The sequence below is a fragment of the Alligator sinensis genome, unplaced genomic scaffold (assembly GCF_000455745.1).
Source record: "Alligator sinensis unplaced genomic scaffold, ASM45574v1 scaffold740_1, whole genome shotgun sequence".
NCBI classification, from domain to species: Eukaryota; Metazoa; Chordata; order Crocodylia; family Alligatoridae; genus Alligator; species Alligator sinensis.
This window is the reverse complement of record NW_005841964.1, coordinates 1,051,028-1,071,166: the sequence shown is the minus strand read 5'-3', so window position 1 is coordinate 1,071,166 and position 20,139 is coordinate 1,051,028. Positions and strand designations below refer to the sequence as shown.

General features: G+C 38.0%; 1 protein-coding gene across 1 annotated transcript in view; it reads right to left on the bottom strand.

Moving 5' to 3' along the window:
• Positions 1–20,139, bottom strand: part of GPC6 (glypican 6) — a 1,120,836-nt gene that overhangs the window by 75,971 nt on the left and 1,024,726 nt on the right. The window contains exon 7 of the mRNA XM_014518541.1: positions 14,625–14,768. Within this exon, the coding sequence (XP_014374027.1) occupies positions 14,625–14,768 (144 nt within the window). The remainder of the gene's footprint in view (positions 1–14,624; positions 14,769–20,139) is intronic.

The window sequence follows — 20,139 nt, the reverse complement described above, 5'->3', positions numbered from 1 at the left end:
ATGGAATCCAGCCTTGTAAATATTTCCTGGGGTCACTTACATTCTGTAAAATAAGTCAGTGTCAGACTAGCATAGATTCCCTGATTGCCCTATGAAAATCATGTGGTTTCCCTTATCTTTCCCAAATCACCACCCAACAATAAACAGATACTATAAAAGAAAGCAAATCTGAGTACCTGAAGAGGAATTGTTGATGATTCTAAATGATGATGTATGAAAGAGAGGTAGGACAATTTGATTTACTCAGACTAGGTTGACCCTATAAAACAGAGTGGAGCAGAAAAATTGCTTTGACTAAGCAAACATGACATGTTAGACATATAAGGAGTTGAGCACACAATGTGGAATATCAGGATCTCATTTTAACAAATATATCTTATACATCAGAAAGACATTTAAATGGTGGTAATAAAAAAAAGAACCTTTTTTTACTCTGCTTTATCCACCCATCTTCCTTTTATATCAATATATTAGGCCTTGATTTCTGACAGACCCATTCACTCTTTACCTCCAGATGAACTTGACTCTGACTTTTAATAGCTGTCCAAAGATCCATAGTTGGGATTCTCTGCTCCAGCTGGGTTTTGATAACAGGCAAGGCTTGATGAACTTATCCTGGTAAGTTACCATGGTAAATCCTGCCAGTGCAATGTGCCGACATTCAGGGTTTGCAGATGTTTTTACATTTGTGTAAATTTCCTTAGTCTAGACAATTTAATCTGCTAAACCTCAAAAATGAGGAAAATGCATAAAGGTTGGGCCCTTGATCTTTGTTAGAAGTAACTCATTATCCTGGACTGTAATAACTATCACTGTCTTCATTAGAAAGCATAGCAGCAAATTGACACTGAATGAAATAAAAGCTAAGCACCAGATAAAATTATAGTCAGAAGTGAAATCAGTGCTGAGGAAAACCCAACAATTTTCAAAGTTGTTATTTATCATCACCAGAGATCCTGATTTTCTCTGATAAAAAAAATTAATCCCCACTTTTTGGGTTAAAAAAAGTAACCCCAAATCCATGTTTTCATGTTCAAAGTGAAACTTATATAAGTGGGATTTCATTTTAATCATGGAAAAATGTGGATTTTGGGTTACTTCTTTTAACCCAAAAATTTGGGATTTTTTTTATCAGAGAAAACCAGGATCCAGGTTAATTAGCTGTGGAGTAAAGTGTCACCATCTGTATGCTCAATGTTATCAGGCTACAGTAAAGTAATTAATGCCTCTGTAAGATAGTACTGCCAGGGACTGTTGGGGACAGTACTATCTTATGACAGGGTAATTAATTGCAATTAAACACAAGTGTAGATGCTGACCATGGGTATAAATTAAGCCTAGTCAGCCCAGCCAGCAGGGGGCTAGAGTCCTCCCTGCCACCTAGCTACGTGCCACCTACCCACCTAGCACTTTCAGCACTGTTGTGCCCCAGCCAGCTCCTCCACTGCCTGATGCCACCACCTGGAGCCTGGGGCCACCCCATGTGTCCCCTGCCAGCAGGGCAGGAGCAGCCCTTGTATAAACTGCTCTGCTGTGGCTCAAATTGCTGCTGTCCCAGGTATATGTGTAGACACTGTGCCTGGGAGTAGTTTACTCCAGCTCAAACTGCTCTGGAGCTTATTGTTTCAAATTAATTGTGTGTGTAGATTCACCCACTGAGTAGAGGATTTTTCAACATGGGTAAGAGGGAAAGGATTGGCCAGATAGGGAGAACAGTAGCATTCTTCATGTATAATGAGTAAAAAGGCCCTTACGTGGTGTTACGTCTCAGCTCTGTATTCTTGGGCAATCAGGGCACAGGATACAGTCTGTCTGACTCACAAAGGACTCCCCCCCCCCCCTCCCCCTCCTCTACCTAAACGAAACTGATTAAGATGCAGTGAGAGATGCACCTAAGACCCTCACCAGATAAGGGTGACGAGTGAATCAACTGCCCTAGGTCTCATTTACATGAGAGATGGAAAACAGAAAGCCTGAAGCAGAGGCTGCAGTGAATTCTGGGACCAGAGAAGCAGGAGAGCACTGCATGATGGGAAATCTGTGCTTCCAATGTTAATCAACCCATGTTCACACACACCCAACTCAGCATTTATCAGACCAGTTCTAATCTGGATTTACTAAGGACTTCCCCCCGCATCCAGCCTGCTGGAGCCCTAATCCCAGGTGTTGTCATATCTTTCCCGAGACGACTGGTGGGAGTCCTCTCCACAAAAGGTTATGAGCACCCCAATAATTGTCTTAAGTCTGTTAAAAGACTATAGTAAGATCTGGAAAAGTCATGCTAAGCTGAGGCTTGTGCACAACAAGTAAAAATCCAAAATCCTGATGCTGCAAGCTATCTATTGTTCCTGAAGAAACCATGAGATATCCCATCAGTATATCTGCCACCCATAGGAATTTCAAGCTGGCTCCCAAGTATTTGGGTTACTCCCTAATCTTAAGTGTTTCCTGATTATCAATCAGTTTCCTGAGATGGTCCAAACCAGATAACCCCTTGTCAATAGAAAAGACAATGATTTACACTACTGAGGGTGCTTCGAAGCAGCTGAACTGAGGGTATAAAAATCTGTAAGTGTGTGTGCTGCTAGAAGAGGAAAAGGAAGGAAAAGAAGTAGAAGCAGGAGGAAAGAAGGAGAAGAAGAAAACCCCTGTGCTGACACCATCCCCTGTCGTTCTTGGGACGCTGGAAGAACAGATCATCTCTCTCTTCAAGGATTGTGCTACGGACTGTGCCTGTCAGCTTTGCAGCCTGAGTACCGTGGACTAGGTGAGATCCCAGCGTTCTCTGTCTTCTTTCTAGGCATAAACTTCTGAACCTGAACTGTATCAGTTAAGCTTGAGCTAAGTTTCCCCAAATACTTAGTGAAACCAGGGTAGTATTGTCATTGTTGGTGTTTGTTTTTCTTTTGCATGTCTATTACTACTAGTACTATTATATATTTCATATGCTTAGCAATAAATAACTTTTATAGTCAAACTGGTAGTAATTGGGTATATTTTTCCTTCTCTGCTTCTCTTTCCTCCCGTGCTCTGCAGCAACGCTTCTTTTACCTATGCTAAAGATCCCTGTGAAGCCCAAATTATTGTGGGGTCTGCTCATCAAGAGGCCAAAGATTGGGACGTGCTGAGTTTGAAACACATAAGGGGATCAGCTTGTATAGGCTGATTGACCCAGTTTGACTCAGACGTGCCCTTATGAACTGAATGCTGGCCCATGAGGGTGTCAGCTGGACACCCAGCCGGATTCAGAGGGATTCTGTTTACCTGTGTGCTTGTGTCTGACTGCAGTTTATTGTTGCTCTTATGAACTGATTCTTGGCATATGAGGGTGTCAGCCTGTCCATGCTGATCAGCCCGGCCAGGTCAGGCGTGTCACGTTAATTTGTGTGTGTTTGTGTGTATGACTGATTTGGTGACTGGAGGAACCCAGCCCATTGAGATTAAGTCCTGCAAGATAGCTCCACTGGGGGTCAGGGCTTGCAGAAGGGAGAAATACAGCTCCGTATAGTAACACAAGCAGCACATTGACAGAATCACCAAGACCCTAGAAACTATCCCTAATAAATGAGCACACTCCAAAGTAATGGGCAGATTTGGTAACAGTGGATGAACATTGGGCAGAGTAGAAAGAATCTTTGTGTTGCTTGTGTAAGGGACAGGCATAATTGAGAAAATGGGCTGCTCCCTCCTTTTTCTCTTCTAGAGGACGACAGTGAGTGCAAGGGATCAGGAAGAATACATTAGGCCACAGCTTACCTGTCTTTTCATGGCAGTCAGTGAAACTGGTGGCGTAAGGCACTCATCAGCAGCCCACAAAGAGGTGAAAGAACAGGCATGTGGTCTGCACAGACCACCTCCTATTGCTTTTCCTATGGAGGTGCAACTTCTGATTGGCTCTTGATTCCTTATCCAGTTTCCAATTTCCTTATCCCCTTGCTCACTAACCAAACTGGGATTTTCCTAACATGAGTAAAATGAAATCTTTTCTGGCATATATACCACCTTAAATTGTCCAGCTACACTGCATTAACTGAGTGCCTAGTATATTTACAGAACTATACTGAAAGAGTGAAGGCTGGTAGGGAAGCCTACATTTTCTAGCTTGTGACATTCAAAATGGAGATCGTATTAAGCTCTTTAAGGTGGGGACCATGTTTTCTTCATGTGTTTGTGAAGAGCTTTATCACAATGTGGTCCCAATGCATGTCTGGGGAGCCTAGGTACTGAATGCAAATAATACATTAGTAATAAGCAGAGATCCTGGTTTTCTCTGGTTTAAAAAAGTCCCCAGTTTTTGGTTAAAAAACCAAAACCTAACCCTAACCCAAATCCACATTTTTACATGATTTAACTGAAAGACCACTAATATATAGATATATGTATATATTAGAGGTGTTTCATTTTGATGATGGAAAAATGTGGATTTGGGGTTACATTTTTTTAACTGAAAACTGGAGATTTTTTAAACCAGAGAAAACCAGGATTCTTCCTAATAACTATAGTAGAAATTTAACAACCAAATAGGTTTCATATGACTCCTATTAGCATAATACCCCAGTAACTGAAGGAGCAGGCTGTTTACTTGCATATTATTACAGTGATAATAAGTATTCCATTTTCATACCTGTTAGCTTCATATTGAGATCACTGAGGGAGGAAGGAAAATTTCTTTCAGGTTGATTTATTTTATCTGATATATTCTTCCTTTAAATGTGCTGCTGCCTTTACTGGCAACAAGCAAATCTGACTCCCTGGGCCTTGTTATTTAGAAGTATTTATCATGGGATGTAATTTGTTGCTAAAACTCTGGAAGACAGTTCTAATATTATAGATATTTTTGTTTAAAAAAACCAACTCTTTTCAAGCCATGGCTTTTTACTTGTATGGCTGCAGCATTCACTGTAGTATCCACTTTCATACTGGTGATTTTCTCTCTCTTTAATGTTTATGAAGAAAAGTCAATGTTCACTTGAGTTAGTTTATCTTCATCTTGTTTTCTTTGTAGTATTTCTACTAGAGACTTGCTGACAGCACCTACAAGTGCTCAAGTATGTTATACGAAAAGCAAAATCCCCAGCACTTTAAGATTAATATAAAGCTGATTACACAAGGACTGAATTCTGCTTCTACTCAGATCAATGGCAAACCTCTCATTGCTTTTAGTGGCAGCATGATCTGGCAAACCTCTCATTGCTTTTAGTGGCAGCACCATCAGGGGCCACACACACACACACACACACACACACACACACATATATAATGACATTTTATGACATCATTTCTTTTTCTGATACATCCATCTCCAGAGAAAAATTCCACACACAGGATGATTACTAGTAACACAAACATTATTGCTACCAAAAATGACACATCCTCAAAGTGGTGATCATATGGGGTGATGAGCACCTTTCTCATTGGAGCTGCAGGTGCTTGCAGTACTATGCCCCAGACTCTGATAGCTGTAGACTTCAGTAGTTATATTCACTTCACTGAGGCTACCTGTGGAATAAAATACTCTTGAATATGAGTCAGGCTCTGGTTCTTAATGAATATATCTATCTATAGTCTACATATCTAGATATGTGTACTTTATATAATATTTACCTCTAAACGTTCAATAATACCTGTAGTTTATTTGTAAAGTGAGTGCAGGTTAAGAAAAACACATATATTTCCTTCACTTTTCCTCTTACATTCCTAGGTGATAAAACATGTGCAGCAATGTGCAAGTAGGTCATTGATGGGCACGGCAATTCACTGTATAAATTAGAGACTGCTTGACACCCTGACTCAGGGAAGTGTTCTTTTATTTTCGATGTGGTCATATTTATCCCTGGATCCAGGGAAATCAAAGGCCAAATGCAGCTTCAACTCCATGAAAATACACCAGGGAGAAATTTGGTCCAAGACATTTATTTTAAGTTCATTTTCAAAAAAGGGCACATTTGCTTTAAAAGCACTTTTAAATTTGCTTTTTGGTGCTGAAGGTGAAGCTATCAGGTCAGTTTTGCTGGCCTCTGTTGATATGGTCTGGGAACAGAAGGAGAGGGAGAGAAGAAAGTTGGCAATCTCTTCTAAACTTATCGAATATTTATCTTTCACAGTGTTACTGGACTAAGGAAAGTTCACAAAAGGGTCAGTATTCGTGTGAAGCTAAATCTCTTTTAGTTCCTTTATTTTACCTCCCCTCTAAGCACTAGTAATACCCATAAAAGTCCATAAAGTATCAATTTTTGTCCATTACAACCAAAGAAAAATGTATTAAACGTAATATGTTTGGCCTGGGAAATCAGCTTTCAGTCTGCAGTAGCTGAATGCCTGTCATAAGTGGAGTCCAGTGCAGCACATTTCTATTATGATCTCACAATACATCTGTTTGCTACAGTCTAGTAAAACTGAAATAGCTGAAAATGGCTGACACTAATCACAAGAGCTTAGTTTAACTCATATTTTGCTTTTGTACGTGTAACAACTCTTGGCCAATTCGGAGGTCACCAAAGCTTTGATTTCACACCTATACTCAGCTAACTTTTTGTTGGAATGGTTCTCTGCAGGTTGCAGTGACACTAGCAGTAGTTTGCTAGCAATGCCCTGTGGTACATTTCAACTGGTGGTAAACCTCAGATTCCACTTCTGTCCATGTAGGACAGTTTTTACTAATATCACTTTCACAACCAGTCACCCATGTTCACAATAACCATCCAGGAATCATTTTAGTGCATCAGGCTGATGATACACTGTGATAGTCACAATCATATAATAATTTCCTCACAAGATTGAAAAATGGAATGACTTAAAAACTGTAAAGCCATGTGACAAACTTGGAAACCATATTTATTTTCTCAATATCTTGCAAAAATGCTGAGGTGCACAGCTTACAAGCTCTTGGTTGTATTAACATGAACAATAATACATGCCTTTTCTTCTGATTATGGAGATGTATACATATGGAATGAAATGTGAACCTTTTCTGAACTGACAGATTTTTTTTTTCCTGTTTAGGTTATTCATTCAAAGACTGGTAATAAAATCTAGTTGCATATTGGGAAAGATACCTCTCCTTTACTGAGCAGAAACTGAAACACAAGGTTCAAGGTAATGGATTTTAATTTAGGTTTCCTGGGGGGGTATTACTATTGCTTTAGTCTAGACCATCCTCCAACGCCCAGGAATGAACTGATTTTACTGGAGACAAACTATCATTTTAGATACTTGCATACTACAGTGATGAATGCCATTAAAATTTGCCCATATGATATGTAAAGGAAGGTTAAGGGCCAAATACTGCTCTCAGTTACATCCAATAAATGCAAAGTAACTCCAAGGAATGAAAAAAAGTTCCTCCAGATTGCCATGGTACAACTGGAAGCAGAATTTGATTCTACACACATTTCTTTTGATATTAACAACCAGACTCACAAACCAGATAATACTTAAATAGAAAGAAATCGAAGCCTGACTGATACCCTATTTTCACATTCTGCTGTGTGTAGTTAAGTCTAGTAACCAAGAAAGAACAGTCGGCAGCTTGCATGGTTTCATATTTCTTGTCTTCTTTGTAACTCGTTTATTTTTAGTTGTTTATATCCCTGAGACATTCCTGAAAATGAGATGATATTGCTCAGTGGGGCTTCACACCCAACAGATAAAGAAAGTTCAGCCACACTAGCAAGTTCATTTTTAGACAAGGTTCAAACAAGAGCTGTTGTCATTGAGGGAGTTTGTCAGCCCATAATTATTCAACCCACAGTACACTATGCAAGCAAGCCCAGTCTTGTGTGGTTTTCTGAGAACTAATTAAGGTGGAGAACTTGTTTTGCTATTATAGTTGAAGGCCATTTTCCAGCTGTTCATGCCAAGCAGGGTATGAACAGTGGGCTGACCCATTTCACCTACAGATGGGCAGATACTATAATAAAGCATTTTCTTAGTAACTGCCTCACACTTTAGAAATGCAATGTATCAGATTCAGCAGCAGGCAGAACCCTTCAGTTGGCCGATGGAATAATATTACGATTAAAAAAAAAAAAAAAAAGAGCTCCGGCAGGTCTCCCAGGAGAATTTTGACAGCTACTATCACTCATCTGCCTTTTCCTCCTGAAACTGGTATTAACTATGTGGGGAAAACGATAGTACAAACTTAAGCTTATTATGATACTGCTATGACACAGAAACTTCAAAACCAAAACACTTTGCACCTGCCCCTCCAAAAGATACTAAACAAACATCTATTTTAGGAAGGAAAAGGATACCTAAATTTAATACCGCATGAGCACATCAAATATGTCCGAATATATTTTATTCATTATGTATACCTCTCACAAACAGCTAATAACAACAACAGCACAAACTCTAGGGTAGTAAATGGAATCTGTCTGTTTGAATGAGATGTAAACCTTAGCCTTGATTATATCCATAAAGTACATATCTGCTACTTAATATCATGCATAAAGAAGTGGAAATTCCAACAGAATAGCATTCAACTGGTCTGAGGCTATAGTCGTATGGGAGGTAATTTGGCTTGTGTAACAACTCTTTGAACCTGTTATCTTCTGACTTCAGAGCTGCAATTGGCACCTTCTGAATTACCAAGACTTTTATATGCCCTGTGCTCATATCCATTCCTGTGAGCCGCATATGCAAATAGTGTTAGAAAATAATACCTGCTCTGCAGTTTTAGAAACACTAGATTTAATTTTTTAAACCTGTAAATTATATTTCTACTGGATTATCCTCTACAGTCTATTGAAAAATTAAACGTTCAAAATGTCTCACTCGGGCATACTCTGTGATATAACTGCATACATTTAACATTTCTCAAGTTTGGACTAAATGGATTCAAACAAAACCAAAATGTATAAACCAGGGGTTCACCAGAGGATTTCCTAGGAGACTCAAATCAAAATGCTCAAAGTAAATTGTCCTTCCAATTTTATCAGTTTTTGGCTAAAAAGCAGGACAGATTAATTGCTTCAGTTCTATTTTCTGCTTCATGTAGTTCTGGAACTTTGGGAAGCAAATGGTTCACAATAGATTTCTTCAGCTGCCCTTGAGCTCCTTATTACGGCAAGAATCATTAAGTAATCAAACTTGAAAATGCACTAATGTACACTTAAAATTCACCCAGACCAACTCTAGAGTAAAGAATTTTGCTTAATAAGGTGTGTGTGTGTGCGCGCGCGCAGCTGGTAGAGGGTTAAGGGGTGTTGTTTGCTTTTGTTTCCTGAAAGACAGGTAAAAGGCATAATACAGTGTGATTTTCTACAAAGAAAAATCCAATGTACTCACGTACTAATAGCAAAGAACATGAACGGACTATGTTTTCAGTCTGGGTGTATGCTAAAGCACTTGTCTATGCTTGTCTGCAGTTTACCTGAATACAAATCACCCCCAAAATATCTCAGTCAATTTCTTAGGTGCCTATCTCCATGGAAAGTGTTCCATGATGTGTGGTACCTTTAGCAGTACATCAACTCCCTTGTGGGGAAGGAGTAAAGCTTTCATGTCCTCCCTCACAAACTAAAGCCATTCATTCCAAAACAGAGGTGTAATGATGTGGCCAGGTACCTGGTGGCAGCCGGTATTTTTTCCCCCTGTCTGTGTCCCCAATTTGGTGCTTGGGAAAGCTGCCTCAGTTGACCAGCTCTAGTTTTACCACTGTTCCAAGCTAATCAACCCTATGGAGTTTATTTTTTCCATCATGCCACCAATGCCATGCTGCAGCTTGTTTTTAGGGGAAGCTTTGTTAAATGAGAGCAGTCTGGCATTATACACCTCAGGTCTCTGTCTGAACTCTACTGTGTTCCTCTGAGAATGCCATATGTGTTGTATCCAAGGGGATTCAAGTGTTGCATGAAAATCAATCATTTCCAGGAAGCAGGTTCTCTGCCTAGAACTTCAATAGGCCTGATTCTTCACCCTGAGAGAGCACACTGAGTGTGTCTACGTGTCAAATTAATGTGGCTGAATAGACTCCTCTGCAGCTCATGCCTGAGTTTATTGCTCCTAGACACAGCATTTACACATGCACATTGAGCTGGGGCAGAGAAGTCCCAGGTGGCAGTGGATCCAGGGGGTCTGCCTGCTAGCCTGAAGCTGCTCCCCCTGAGCTCAACATGCTGCAGAGGGGCTGACTTGGGCATGTGTGGGGCTAGTGGGCAGGCAGAACCCCACACTGTAGTACCCTTGTGCCCCAGCCAGCCCCAGTTGCTGTCTACATGTGAGTTGCAGTGGAGGAAACTGCCATAGGATAGTACTTGTGTCAGGTTGTACTAACATATGGAGGAATTAATTAGTTTACTCTGGCCTAATAGCTCTACACATGGTGACAGTGATGCTTTATGCAGAGCTAATTAGGCAACTGTATTAAGCGTTTTGTGTAGATGCTCCCACTCTCTCACTCAGAAACTACCTTTGGAAGAGAGATTTGTCCTGAAAAGGAGTATAAGACCATAAAGAACACAATACTTGGTCAGACCAATGGTCCATCTAGTTCAATAACTTGTTTCCAACAGTCACAAGTAGAAGATGGTTTAGGAGAAGAGTATATGAATGGGGCACTCCTAGAGTGATTCATTTCCTGTCATGCACTCCCTTAGCATCAACCATAATTAGTTAGGGAAAAACTCCAAGCACTCCTCACAATTCAATGAGCTTTTTTAAAATGACAGAAGGAATAGCTTGTAGGTTAGTCTACAGACAAACAAAGAAAAAGATGGTAGAGATGAAACTAAGAGTGGTAGTTTGTTCAGCAAGATTGCACAAAGACAAATGGGAATGGAAATAAAGAGTAAGAATAGCAAAGCTTACACCATGTTGCATTGTCCTCCAGATAGTCCTCTGGGAAGCAAGGGGAAAACAGATTCAGGGAACAGAAAAAAACAACAGGTTATACTGAACAGGTAACTACTTTGAAGAGCATTCATCTTCATGAGCAGTCCCTTGTAAATGTGAATTCTTAGACAACACATTTCCAAAGTAAAAAAAGTGAACCCCACAGCAGAACTCAGATATGGATGTTCGGTGACTCCATAAGTATATTTGGTGAGCTTTAAGTCAAGAACATGTCAACATACTTTCTGATATTTCATTTTCACATTCCCAGGCCTTATACTTGTTTATTTGCTATTTGTTAAAATGCCACTGGATGCAGCTAATTTAATAGTACATGATTCACCCTGCACATGTCTATATGATAAACTTACCATGCCAAGCATAAGTGTCCTCACATATACCATGATGCTCCACGTGGGTTGCCTCCTAATTAGAAGCAGTGTAGGTGTTATGGCCTCGTGGGTTGGCAAATTAGTAGTGTTGAGTAACAGGGATAGTTATCCTGCCTGCATACTAATTAGCCAGCTTGCAGTGCTATGTGGATGCTCCTGGCTGCTGCCTAGCCCTGTAAGTGTGCCACATAGACATGAATTGGCTTCTGTTTTAATGAAAGTAGTGGATGCATCAAATAGGTTAAGTCAAAGAGAATGGGACATATTTTTCAAAGAGCTGTGCACCTAACAGCTTATATTTAGAATCATAGAAAAGTGTATGACATTTAGTCACTTAATGGAAGCTGTTTGGAGCTTTATTGTTTGGAAAATGCTATCTCTGAAAGGGAGCTGAGCTTTATTGACAATCTTGCCCCCAAAATGGGCACCAAGTACTTTTGAAAATCTGGGTCACTTTATGCAGTTGTACATGCTTAAAATGCAAAACATTTTGTTCTGAAAACATACTGTTACACTGTTCCTCGAATTAAACCAGAATTGTTTGTCACTTTACTTCTTAGATTCTATGTAGCTTTACATTTGGACTTTGTTTTGATATTTTAAAGTTAAATGATTTGACAGTATGTTGAAAATGAAATCTTAAAGACAGGTTAGTAAAAGCGTCAGTCTACTATTGAATAGGTATGTGTAACACAAGAAAAAGCTGATGCAAAAGAGACAGATATTCCTAGATTTCTGTTATTTTTTATATTGTTTGGGAAAAAAAACGATTTCAAAAGAAGCTTGATTTGTGGTATGCTGCGATCCAAACAATATGTCACACTGTTGTTCTGCATTCATATTAATTAAATAATTGAGAGAGAGCATCCCACAAACTGGAAATCATCAAATCATACATTTTAGCTGCTTACAGACATTAAAATCCCCAAAAACTGGGACTTTACTTTAAACTCGGTGTCCACGCCAAGCCCAGTGCATGCCCAGAAGAGGCATCATGTTAGTTGGACCTGGCTCGCTCAATGTCTATATAGATCTGCTGCTTGAGTGGGGCTTTTCTGGCTGATTGAATAAGCTTTAGAGCAAAAGCATCAAAAGCCCTGCTGAAGTTCCTGATCTATACAGATATTGTGTACCGCTGTTACTTTTGGTAAAGTGAGGCTTTTCTTGTCTTCTTTTAGCATCTGTAAGCAATGTAAACATTTTGTTCAGGTATATCAGTCTTTTTTGTGATAATATTTTTTAAAAAAGGAACACTATTAAAATATTTCTGGGAAACTTAAACTATCTGGTTTACGATACAGATAATGATCCTTTTACAAATACTGCTGAAGTATTATAATTCTGGAATAAAACCTTATAGATCACTAACCTACATTAGATTCACAAGTCCTGCTAAAGTCAGTGGCAAGCTCTCACTTCAGTGGGTGTTGGACTGGGTTCAAAAGGGGGTAACACTTACATTACTGTTATTTCTAATTACACAGGCAAAGAACAGTTTACAATCAAATGTCACTAGGAAGAAGAGTCTTTATTTAGATGTAACGCTTTTTCAAGTGAGAATGGTAATAATAAAGTTGTTCTTTGTTAAGAAATCAGATCTGGTCAAGTACCTTCTCCACTGAATGTCAAGGAGGATACTAGGGTAATAAGGTTCTGTCTGCCTTGGAAGTGTGCCTTAGTTACAGCCATTGAGGAAAAAAAAAAGCTGCTACTGCATGACTACTGTATTTACTATGTACAATAATTTGTTTTTAATTACTAGAAGATATAAATGGTTCTAGTGGTAATCTTATTACACGCATAAGGAATGCTTCTGAAATGTTTAGTGGTCAAATACCTTACCTGTTCTTAAGTACATAGCAGTAGTTTCACTACCAACTTGACTTAACTTTTCCCTCCAGTCACATCCTGTGCCTTAATTCCAATTCATCCTAAGCATCCTTTGGCTTTCATGTGCCTTCAGTTAGCTATAGCCCAGTTCTATATCTGTATCAATGAAGCTACACAGAATGTAAGACTGGGAGTATCAGGCTAAGAGTTAAATTCTGATCTCACTAAGACAATTATATTTTTGCCTGTGCCTTCAATGGGATTAGGATTGTACCCTAAGCCCCTAGTTGAAAGCGGTACTTTTTAAGATGTTACTTTTTAACACATAGTACTTTTTAACTTTTCATTGCTCTGGAAAGATAATAACAACCTATCACAGAAACAGAAACAAAATATACTTCTATTTTATAGGAAAACAGGTTTCATTTTTATCAGAAGTAATGAACACCAAAAAATGTTTATTTCTGTCATTACAGTGTAGGAGAAGCCCATGTCTTGACTTGAAATGTCATGTGTATTCTTTAACTTAATTAAAATGAAGGAGTAAGATCCATTATGGATATAGACCATAGGAAAGACTTGAGTGCTAATTTAATTAGTAGCTAGTTAAAATGATTGTATGAAGTAGAAAGCTTGATCTTGACTTGAAGTAGAAGCATATTACATTTTCTTATTAAATATTAAAACTGATCTGTGCATCAGGAACCAGCTCCAACCAATTTAAGCTTATGATTCTCATTTTATGATTTTAACTAAAATGTATGAAATAAGTCACAATAGGCATGCTGTACAAGCATTCAGCAAGTGGTTTAGCAAGCTGAGGTAACACAATGCAATCAGCTTTGGTTCAGGTGCTTTATAACACTAATGTTTTTATCTGTTAGCTTTACATCAAGATAAATGCTGAAGCAATATTAACAGCGCATTAATAATTATTCATCTGTAAAACTTTAGGTGCATAAATAGCAGGAACACTGAAGTGTGAGATAGGAATCCACTGACTTGTTCTAACTAGAATAACCTTACATTAAGAGGATTGTTTTTAAATGACTGAAAAGTAAAGCACAATTAGTGAATAGTGAAGTTCAAGCTGATCAAAATTCTGTTTCTAAAACCGGTGTACACAGAGATGGTAAATTTACAAATGGCCACATTAAGAAAGGAACCATAGCAGATTAATGAGAAATGTACCATCATAAATAATATGTACTTATTGAAAAACTGGCTGTTGAATTAATTTAATATTTAATTTGATTTAGATATTTTTTTCAAAGGAAGATTCTATTGAAAAGTGCTTTCTTTGATTCATCAATCTAATTCTTGACTTGTGGGATTGATCCTGTCACCTCTCATGTTTAATATGTCAAACTGAGTCCTATTTGTACTTATTTCTTTGATGTTCTCAATGAAAAAAGACATTGGCTTATTGTAGGCTTTGCAAATTCTACATTGTAACTATATCCAGTAATAATCAAAATATTAAAGATTGTTATAAGTGCATTTTCCAAACAAATTCTCTCCATCTCTGCTAGCACAGTATGAAAAGACAGTAAATGTTCCATTACTTACCAGTCTATCTAAACTCGTGCCCGCTGCTGTTGTTGGCCTCTCCTCTGGATTGTATGGCCTGAAGCGGGTATTGAAGTTCTCAGGAACAGAGCGGGAAGACCTTAAAGCAGGTGCTGGTTTAGGTTGGCCACATCCTTGAAAGACCTGAGAAAAATGTTTTAGATTATAATCAAACTTCACAGAAAAAGACTGATTACAAGTGTAATTCAAAGATTTTAAGCTTCAGTTTTCATTGACTGATTACAAGCTCAAGACTGATTACAAGCTCATTCAAAGATTTGAAGCTTCAGTTTTCATTGATATCCTGGTAATAAATATGAGTCCTGCATAGAAAGTCAACTTATCATTATAGGAACTATTTGAGAAATGAGTATTAATAAAGATACTTATACCTTCTGGTTATAAATTTAAACCTATTTCATTGTGGCTAAAAATTAAATACAGTTTGACATTCTCTCTCCTGAATAAGAAACAATGGAAGAAAATTATTTTGTGGTTGGACTCAGGTGAAGTTAAAGTTATGTTAAGGCATGACAATTACGTGAGTTTTCAGCACATCCACCATTGCCAGCAATCTTATGAATGGTCTCCAAAGTGAGCACAAAAGCTGAACCATCTTATAAAGAGATTATCTTTTCAGGTTTTAAATGGTTTCTATAGACAAAGGTTGAGGCACATTAACTGCACAATCATGAGAACTTTGTTCTACCAATTGGTGGTTCCTTAGCTTAAGACAACTCTCAGGAGTGTTTGTCTGGCATTTACATAATCACTGATTTTCAACTTTCTTGTATAGTTTGAATGGAAAAGGAAAGCACCTGGAACCCCACTCCCTCCACCACAACAGCCTATAAGCAGCATGCTTTAAACTATGCATGCTGATGGAGAGCACCAAGGACGCTACTGAATGCCGGTTGAATATCTGCATGTGAAGGAAGCTGGATTGCAAATTTGAAAGCCTCCAGTTAAACATAGTGAAGGAACAGACACTACATTTTAAAATGAGAGCTATGGAGGTTACATAACACAGGTTTTGGTGGCTATTTTGACATCAAAGGCAAGAATTACCCACAAAAAGAGCAGAGAGTGATCCTTCTCAACTTATTAGGCCACCATGAAGTAAAACATATAGGAGTAGGCTTAATTCTTAGCATGCAAGAAATTATGTTTTTGTTTAAATAGCACATAAGCAAGATGATGTACTAAATAGAGATGAAAAGTTCTAAGCGCTTTTCTGAATCGGGACCTTAGAGTTTATCTGTTGAGCTTCTTAAATTAACACAGGGCTTTATAAGCTGAAAATAAGTATAACCATATTTGTGGCATAGGATGCAGTTACAAAGACAAAGTTGGTATGTATGGCTTGATGCATAAAGTATACCAAAAAAGCTGACAACATTTCAAAAATTCTTTTTTATGGGATGATTGTTATAAACCACCTAATGACATTGATGGTTCAGCTTCTACTTGTGGATGCATTTTTATCTTAAGTAAATTCTCACAGAGTAAATGATGATACCCTGATTCATGACTTTTGTCGCTTTTAGGATTGAACACAATTATTTTTTGGCCATGTTTCCTGATATATTAATTTATAGATTATAAAAGGTGCAGAAATTCCTGAAATAAATTGACTTATGTTAAATAGTGTCTAGGCATCAAATTTGCTTTGTATTCCCTTAATTGGCTGAAAGTTAGCCATTGCATTGTCTCTGAGGTTCTTTAATTTATGCTTGAAATATTCTTGGTCTGGTTCCAGAGTATCTGTAGGATTTTTTTGCTTAGTTCCTAACCTCCATCATTATGAGGGGAACTAGTCAATACCTTCTTTCCATTGCATGAGATGGCTGCTGCGTACTTAAAGAATTTTAAGTTATTGAGCAAAAAAGAACTTTTCTTTCCTCCAGCTATATCATGTGGGACTAGATAATCTCCATGTTCTATACATAATTACCATGTTTATTTTCATGGGTACTGATGGATATTTTTGGTACAACTTTCTACTCGTAGAAGTAGGATGCAAGTGGATCCACAATTTTTTATGACTACGAATAAATTGTGAAACAAAATTAATTGTAGTTTAGTTAGATACTTACAACAATCTGCATGTATCAACATCTGTAGTTAGGACATTAGATGTTCAACACAGAGAATAGCACCAGTAATTCACAATGAGTGTAATATATATGACTAAATATCTGGGAATGGAAAGTCAGGCACTGAAAATCGGGCTTTAAACAGTACAGGTATTTGATTTTAAAATATATACTTATTAGCTTCTGGAATAAGTTCTGTTCATTTGCCCTTTTTTGTATTATTCCTGTAGTATTTTTACTCGAGCTTGGGAATATAAATATTTGACTCTGCATTTGTAGTTTGGGGGAAAAAAATAAGATAAAGTAAAAACAAATCCCAAACTACTTCTGATCCAGCTGCAGCTGTTGCTTTCCTTATTCTACATCTTCCCCTTGAACTGCCACCAATTCTCAGTGCCTTCGAATTGCTACCCATTCCCTTGCTGCCAAATTGTCACTGATGCCCACCTCTTTGGGCCAAATAAATTTGCTTGGTGGGCTGTAGGTTGCTGAACTCTGCCTTACATAACAGCATCCTCTGTGCTTGTTCCAGAAAATCTGAAGGCTAAGTAACATACATAATACTAATGTCAGTGAGGGTAAGATATTAGCAAGGATCTTGGTTTTCTCTAATAAAAAAAAATTTTGGATATAGAAAAATAAGCCTAAATCCCCATTTTTCCATGATTAAAATGAAATGCTACTAGTGAACTATAGTGGCATTTCATTTTGATCATGAAAAAATGGGGATTTGGGGGTTTTTATATCCAAAAAATTGGGATTTTTTAATATCAGAGCACACCAGGATGCCTGTTGATATCAGTACTGAGAGAGCTGTTGAAACTGACACTTGGAGGGAAGCTGTGGTACAAGTTATGGTGGGTATGATAAGTAGAAGGCGTTGGAGTCTGTACCCAAGAAGCTGCAGCCTGAACCTGAATTGACTCTGGTTCTATGGCAGAATCAAAAAACAGTGCTGATGCAGGTATAGAGGACATCCGTGCCATTGAAGAATGATGCACACATCTCTGCATGGAGAGAGTTAAAATAAGAGTGACAGAACCAGGAAGGGCCTGAGGGAAGTCTGGTTTAATTCAGCCAATACCAGATTTGAAGATTTGATTCATCTTCCCTATCAGAAAGCTTAGATGTCCCATGGGGATTGGCAAATGCACTGGGAAAAGATGATTGACATCTCTCTGTATGCTTTTAGTAGGACTTGTTTTGGTTGCATAGAAGGTGCTCTGTCAGGAAGGTCAGTGGTATTAGATAATGAAGCCACAAGCACTGATTTTGATAAAATTCAATTCCCAGCATTTTTTTTTTTGATATCGAGGAAAGTAGAGTCTGAGTCAGGACACACAGACTGCTCAAGTGAAAAGGCTTTGAGTCCTTTTGGGAAAGGATCTGTTAATATTGGAAGCAATTATGGATGCGAGTGTTTCTGAAGTAAGATTAATATCTTGATTGGCCATCATTCCTGGGCTTGACCATATTGTGAGACAAGAAACCCAGAGATTTATGATTTGATATTTTGAACACCTGGTACCAAATACAAATTTGAAAGAAATAAAGAAATAAAATATAGTTCCTAGCTCAGGAAGAATGAAAAAGAGCTTATCTTAATGCTAATTTTCTAGTTATTGCTAAGTGCACCAAAAAACTAGTACCAACAGGCCATTTACAAACAATACTTTGACAGAGAGCTGCAGAGAAATGGCTCAGCTGATGGTGGTGACAGTGAGAAGGAACTGAGGTGTTCTGAGCTCCTCCACCCTCTGCATCCATTTGGCTGGATGCATGAGAGTGTGAATGGGGCCTGTGGACAAGGTCTACAAGGTTGATTACAGAAAACTGTATCTTGAGCACCCTAGGAAGTTGTGCCCCTAGGAACAATGGCATATGTATACACAGTATCGCTGAAAGAAAAATGGACCTGAATATCTATTGTACATTTGTAGGAGTAGGAAACTGAATAGGAAATTCAACACTCCATTTAGTACTTAGAGAGAAAGGAAGACAAACAATGAGCCTTTAAAACTGAGACTTGTGATAGCTTCATGATATATATTCTTCTACTGTTTTTTAGAAGATGGAGACTGCTATTATTCACAAAAAGAAGTTATGTTATTACTCTCAGTGCCTTCTGCATGTACAACACTGCATAATAGGTGAACTATGCCACAGAAATGATCTTTGCCCCAGTATAAAGTCACAGTTTTTACAATGTAGAACTATACTTGGCAAAACAAACTCAAGCTGATAAAGCACAGTTTAATGGGAATGCCTTATAGAATAAAGAAGCTTTTGAAAAATGTTTGAAGCAAGAGATGGAAAGAGTTTGGTTTAAAGTAACTATGAGGATGTCAGGCAGGATGGTGTTATAAAGAGCACTTTGATAGAAAAAATATGCATTGGCATAACTGCATTAAATTTAATGGAGCCACAACAATTTTCATCAGTAGATGGCCTGGACACTTTTCTTACATTTTAACCAATATAATCAGCCTTTACATTAGTGTGAATAAGGAATGGACAGGTGACCTAAACTCCTGCACAAGTATATATGCCTTAAATCTAGGTAAAATTACCCTGAGAAAAATTAGTATAAAAATATGGTGGTGTTAAGTCAAAGTGGTCTAGGAGTTGTCTGTCTGTTTCAATCTTAGGCTATCCAGTTGCTATAGGTAAATGTTCTATTACATGCTCCCATGCCACCTAATGGCAGAGTGCTTTGATAAAGTCAACTGCAAGCAGCTATGGCCTGATAAATCATATTGGTGTAAATGTATTTGCTATGTAGGTCCATAATACAATATGGGGTGTCAAATAACAACTAGATTTCATAATAATGGTGACTGAATTGTGGTGGTGGGTGAAGCCTCCATGTGGGCATGTGCATATGTCATTATATGTCATTTATAGTATTATTTACACACAAGAGACTTTTACATTTAGATGTTAGTGGGAATTTGCCTGTGGGCCCGAATCAATACATCTACAGTGAGAGTTTAGTCTTATACAGGTCCCAAAACTCTCTGGAAAAACCATGAAATATTGGAAAACCTGTGTTCTGCTTGATGTGAAGAATGGTTTACCTCCTTGGTGCCTGTTAATTCATCTGATATCTTCCATCAGACATTGGAATTCCTCCAAAAGTTACAGAATTGCTGATAAATCTAAATCTGTTCCTAGATTAGCTCTGAAATTCTATTTAATGCAGCCAAATCATATAAATCTAGATATATACTTAATTTCCACAAAATTATATGCTGGTCTGACAGCATATACAAGAAGAGATGTTCATACCATAGACAACTGATTCAAAGACTATTAACATCTGGTTTTCATGGAGATAAGGGGTTAGAAGGTGGCATATATGAAATATACACAGGTGTTTAAAAGCAAGCACATGCCCAGTATATTAGATTTGTCATATG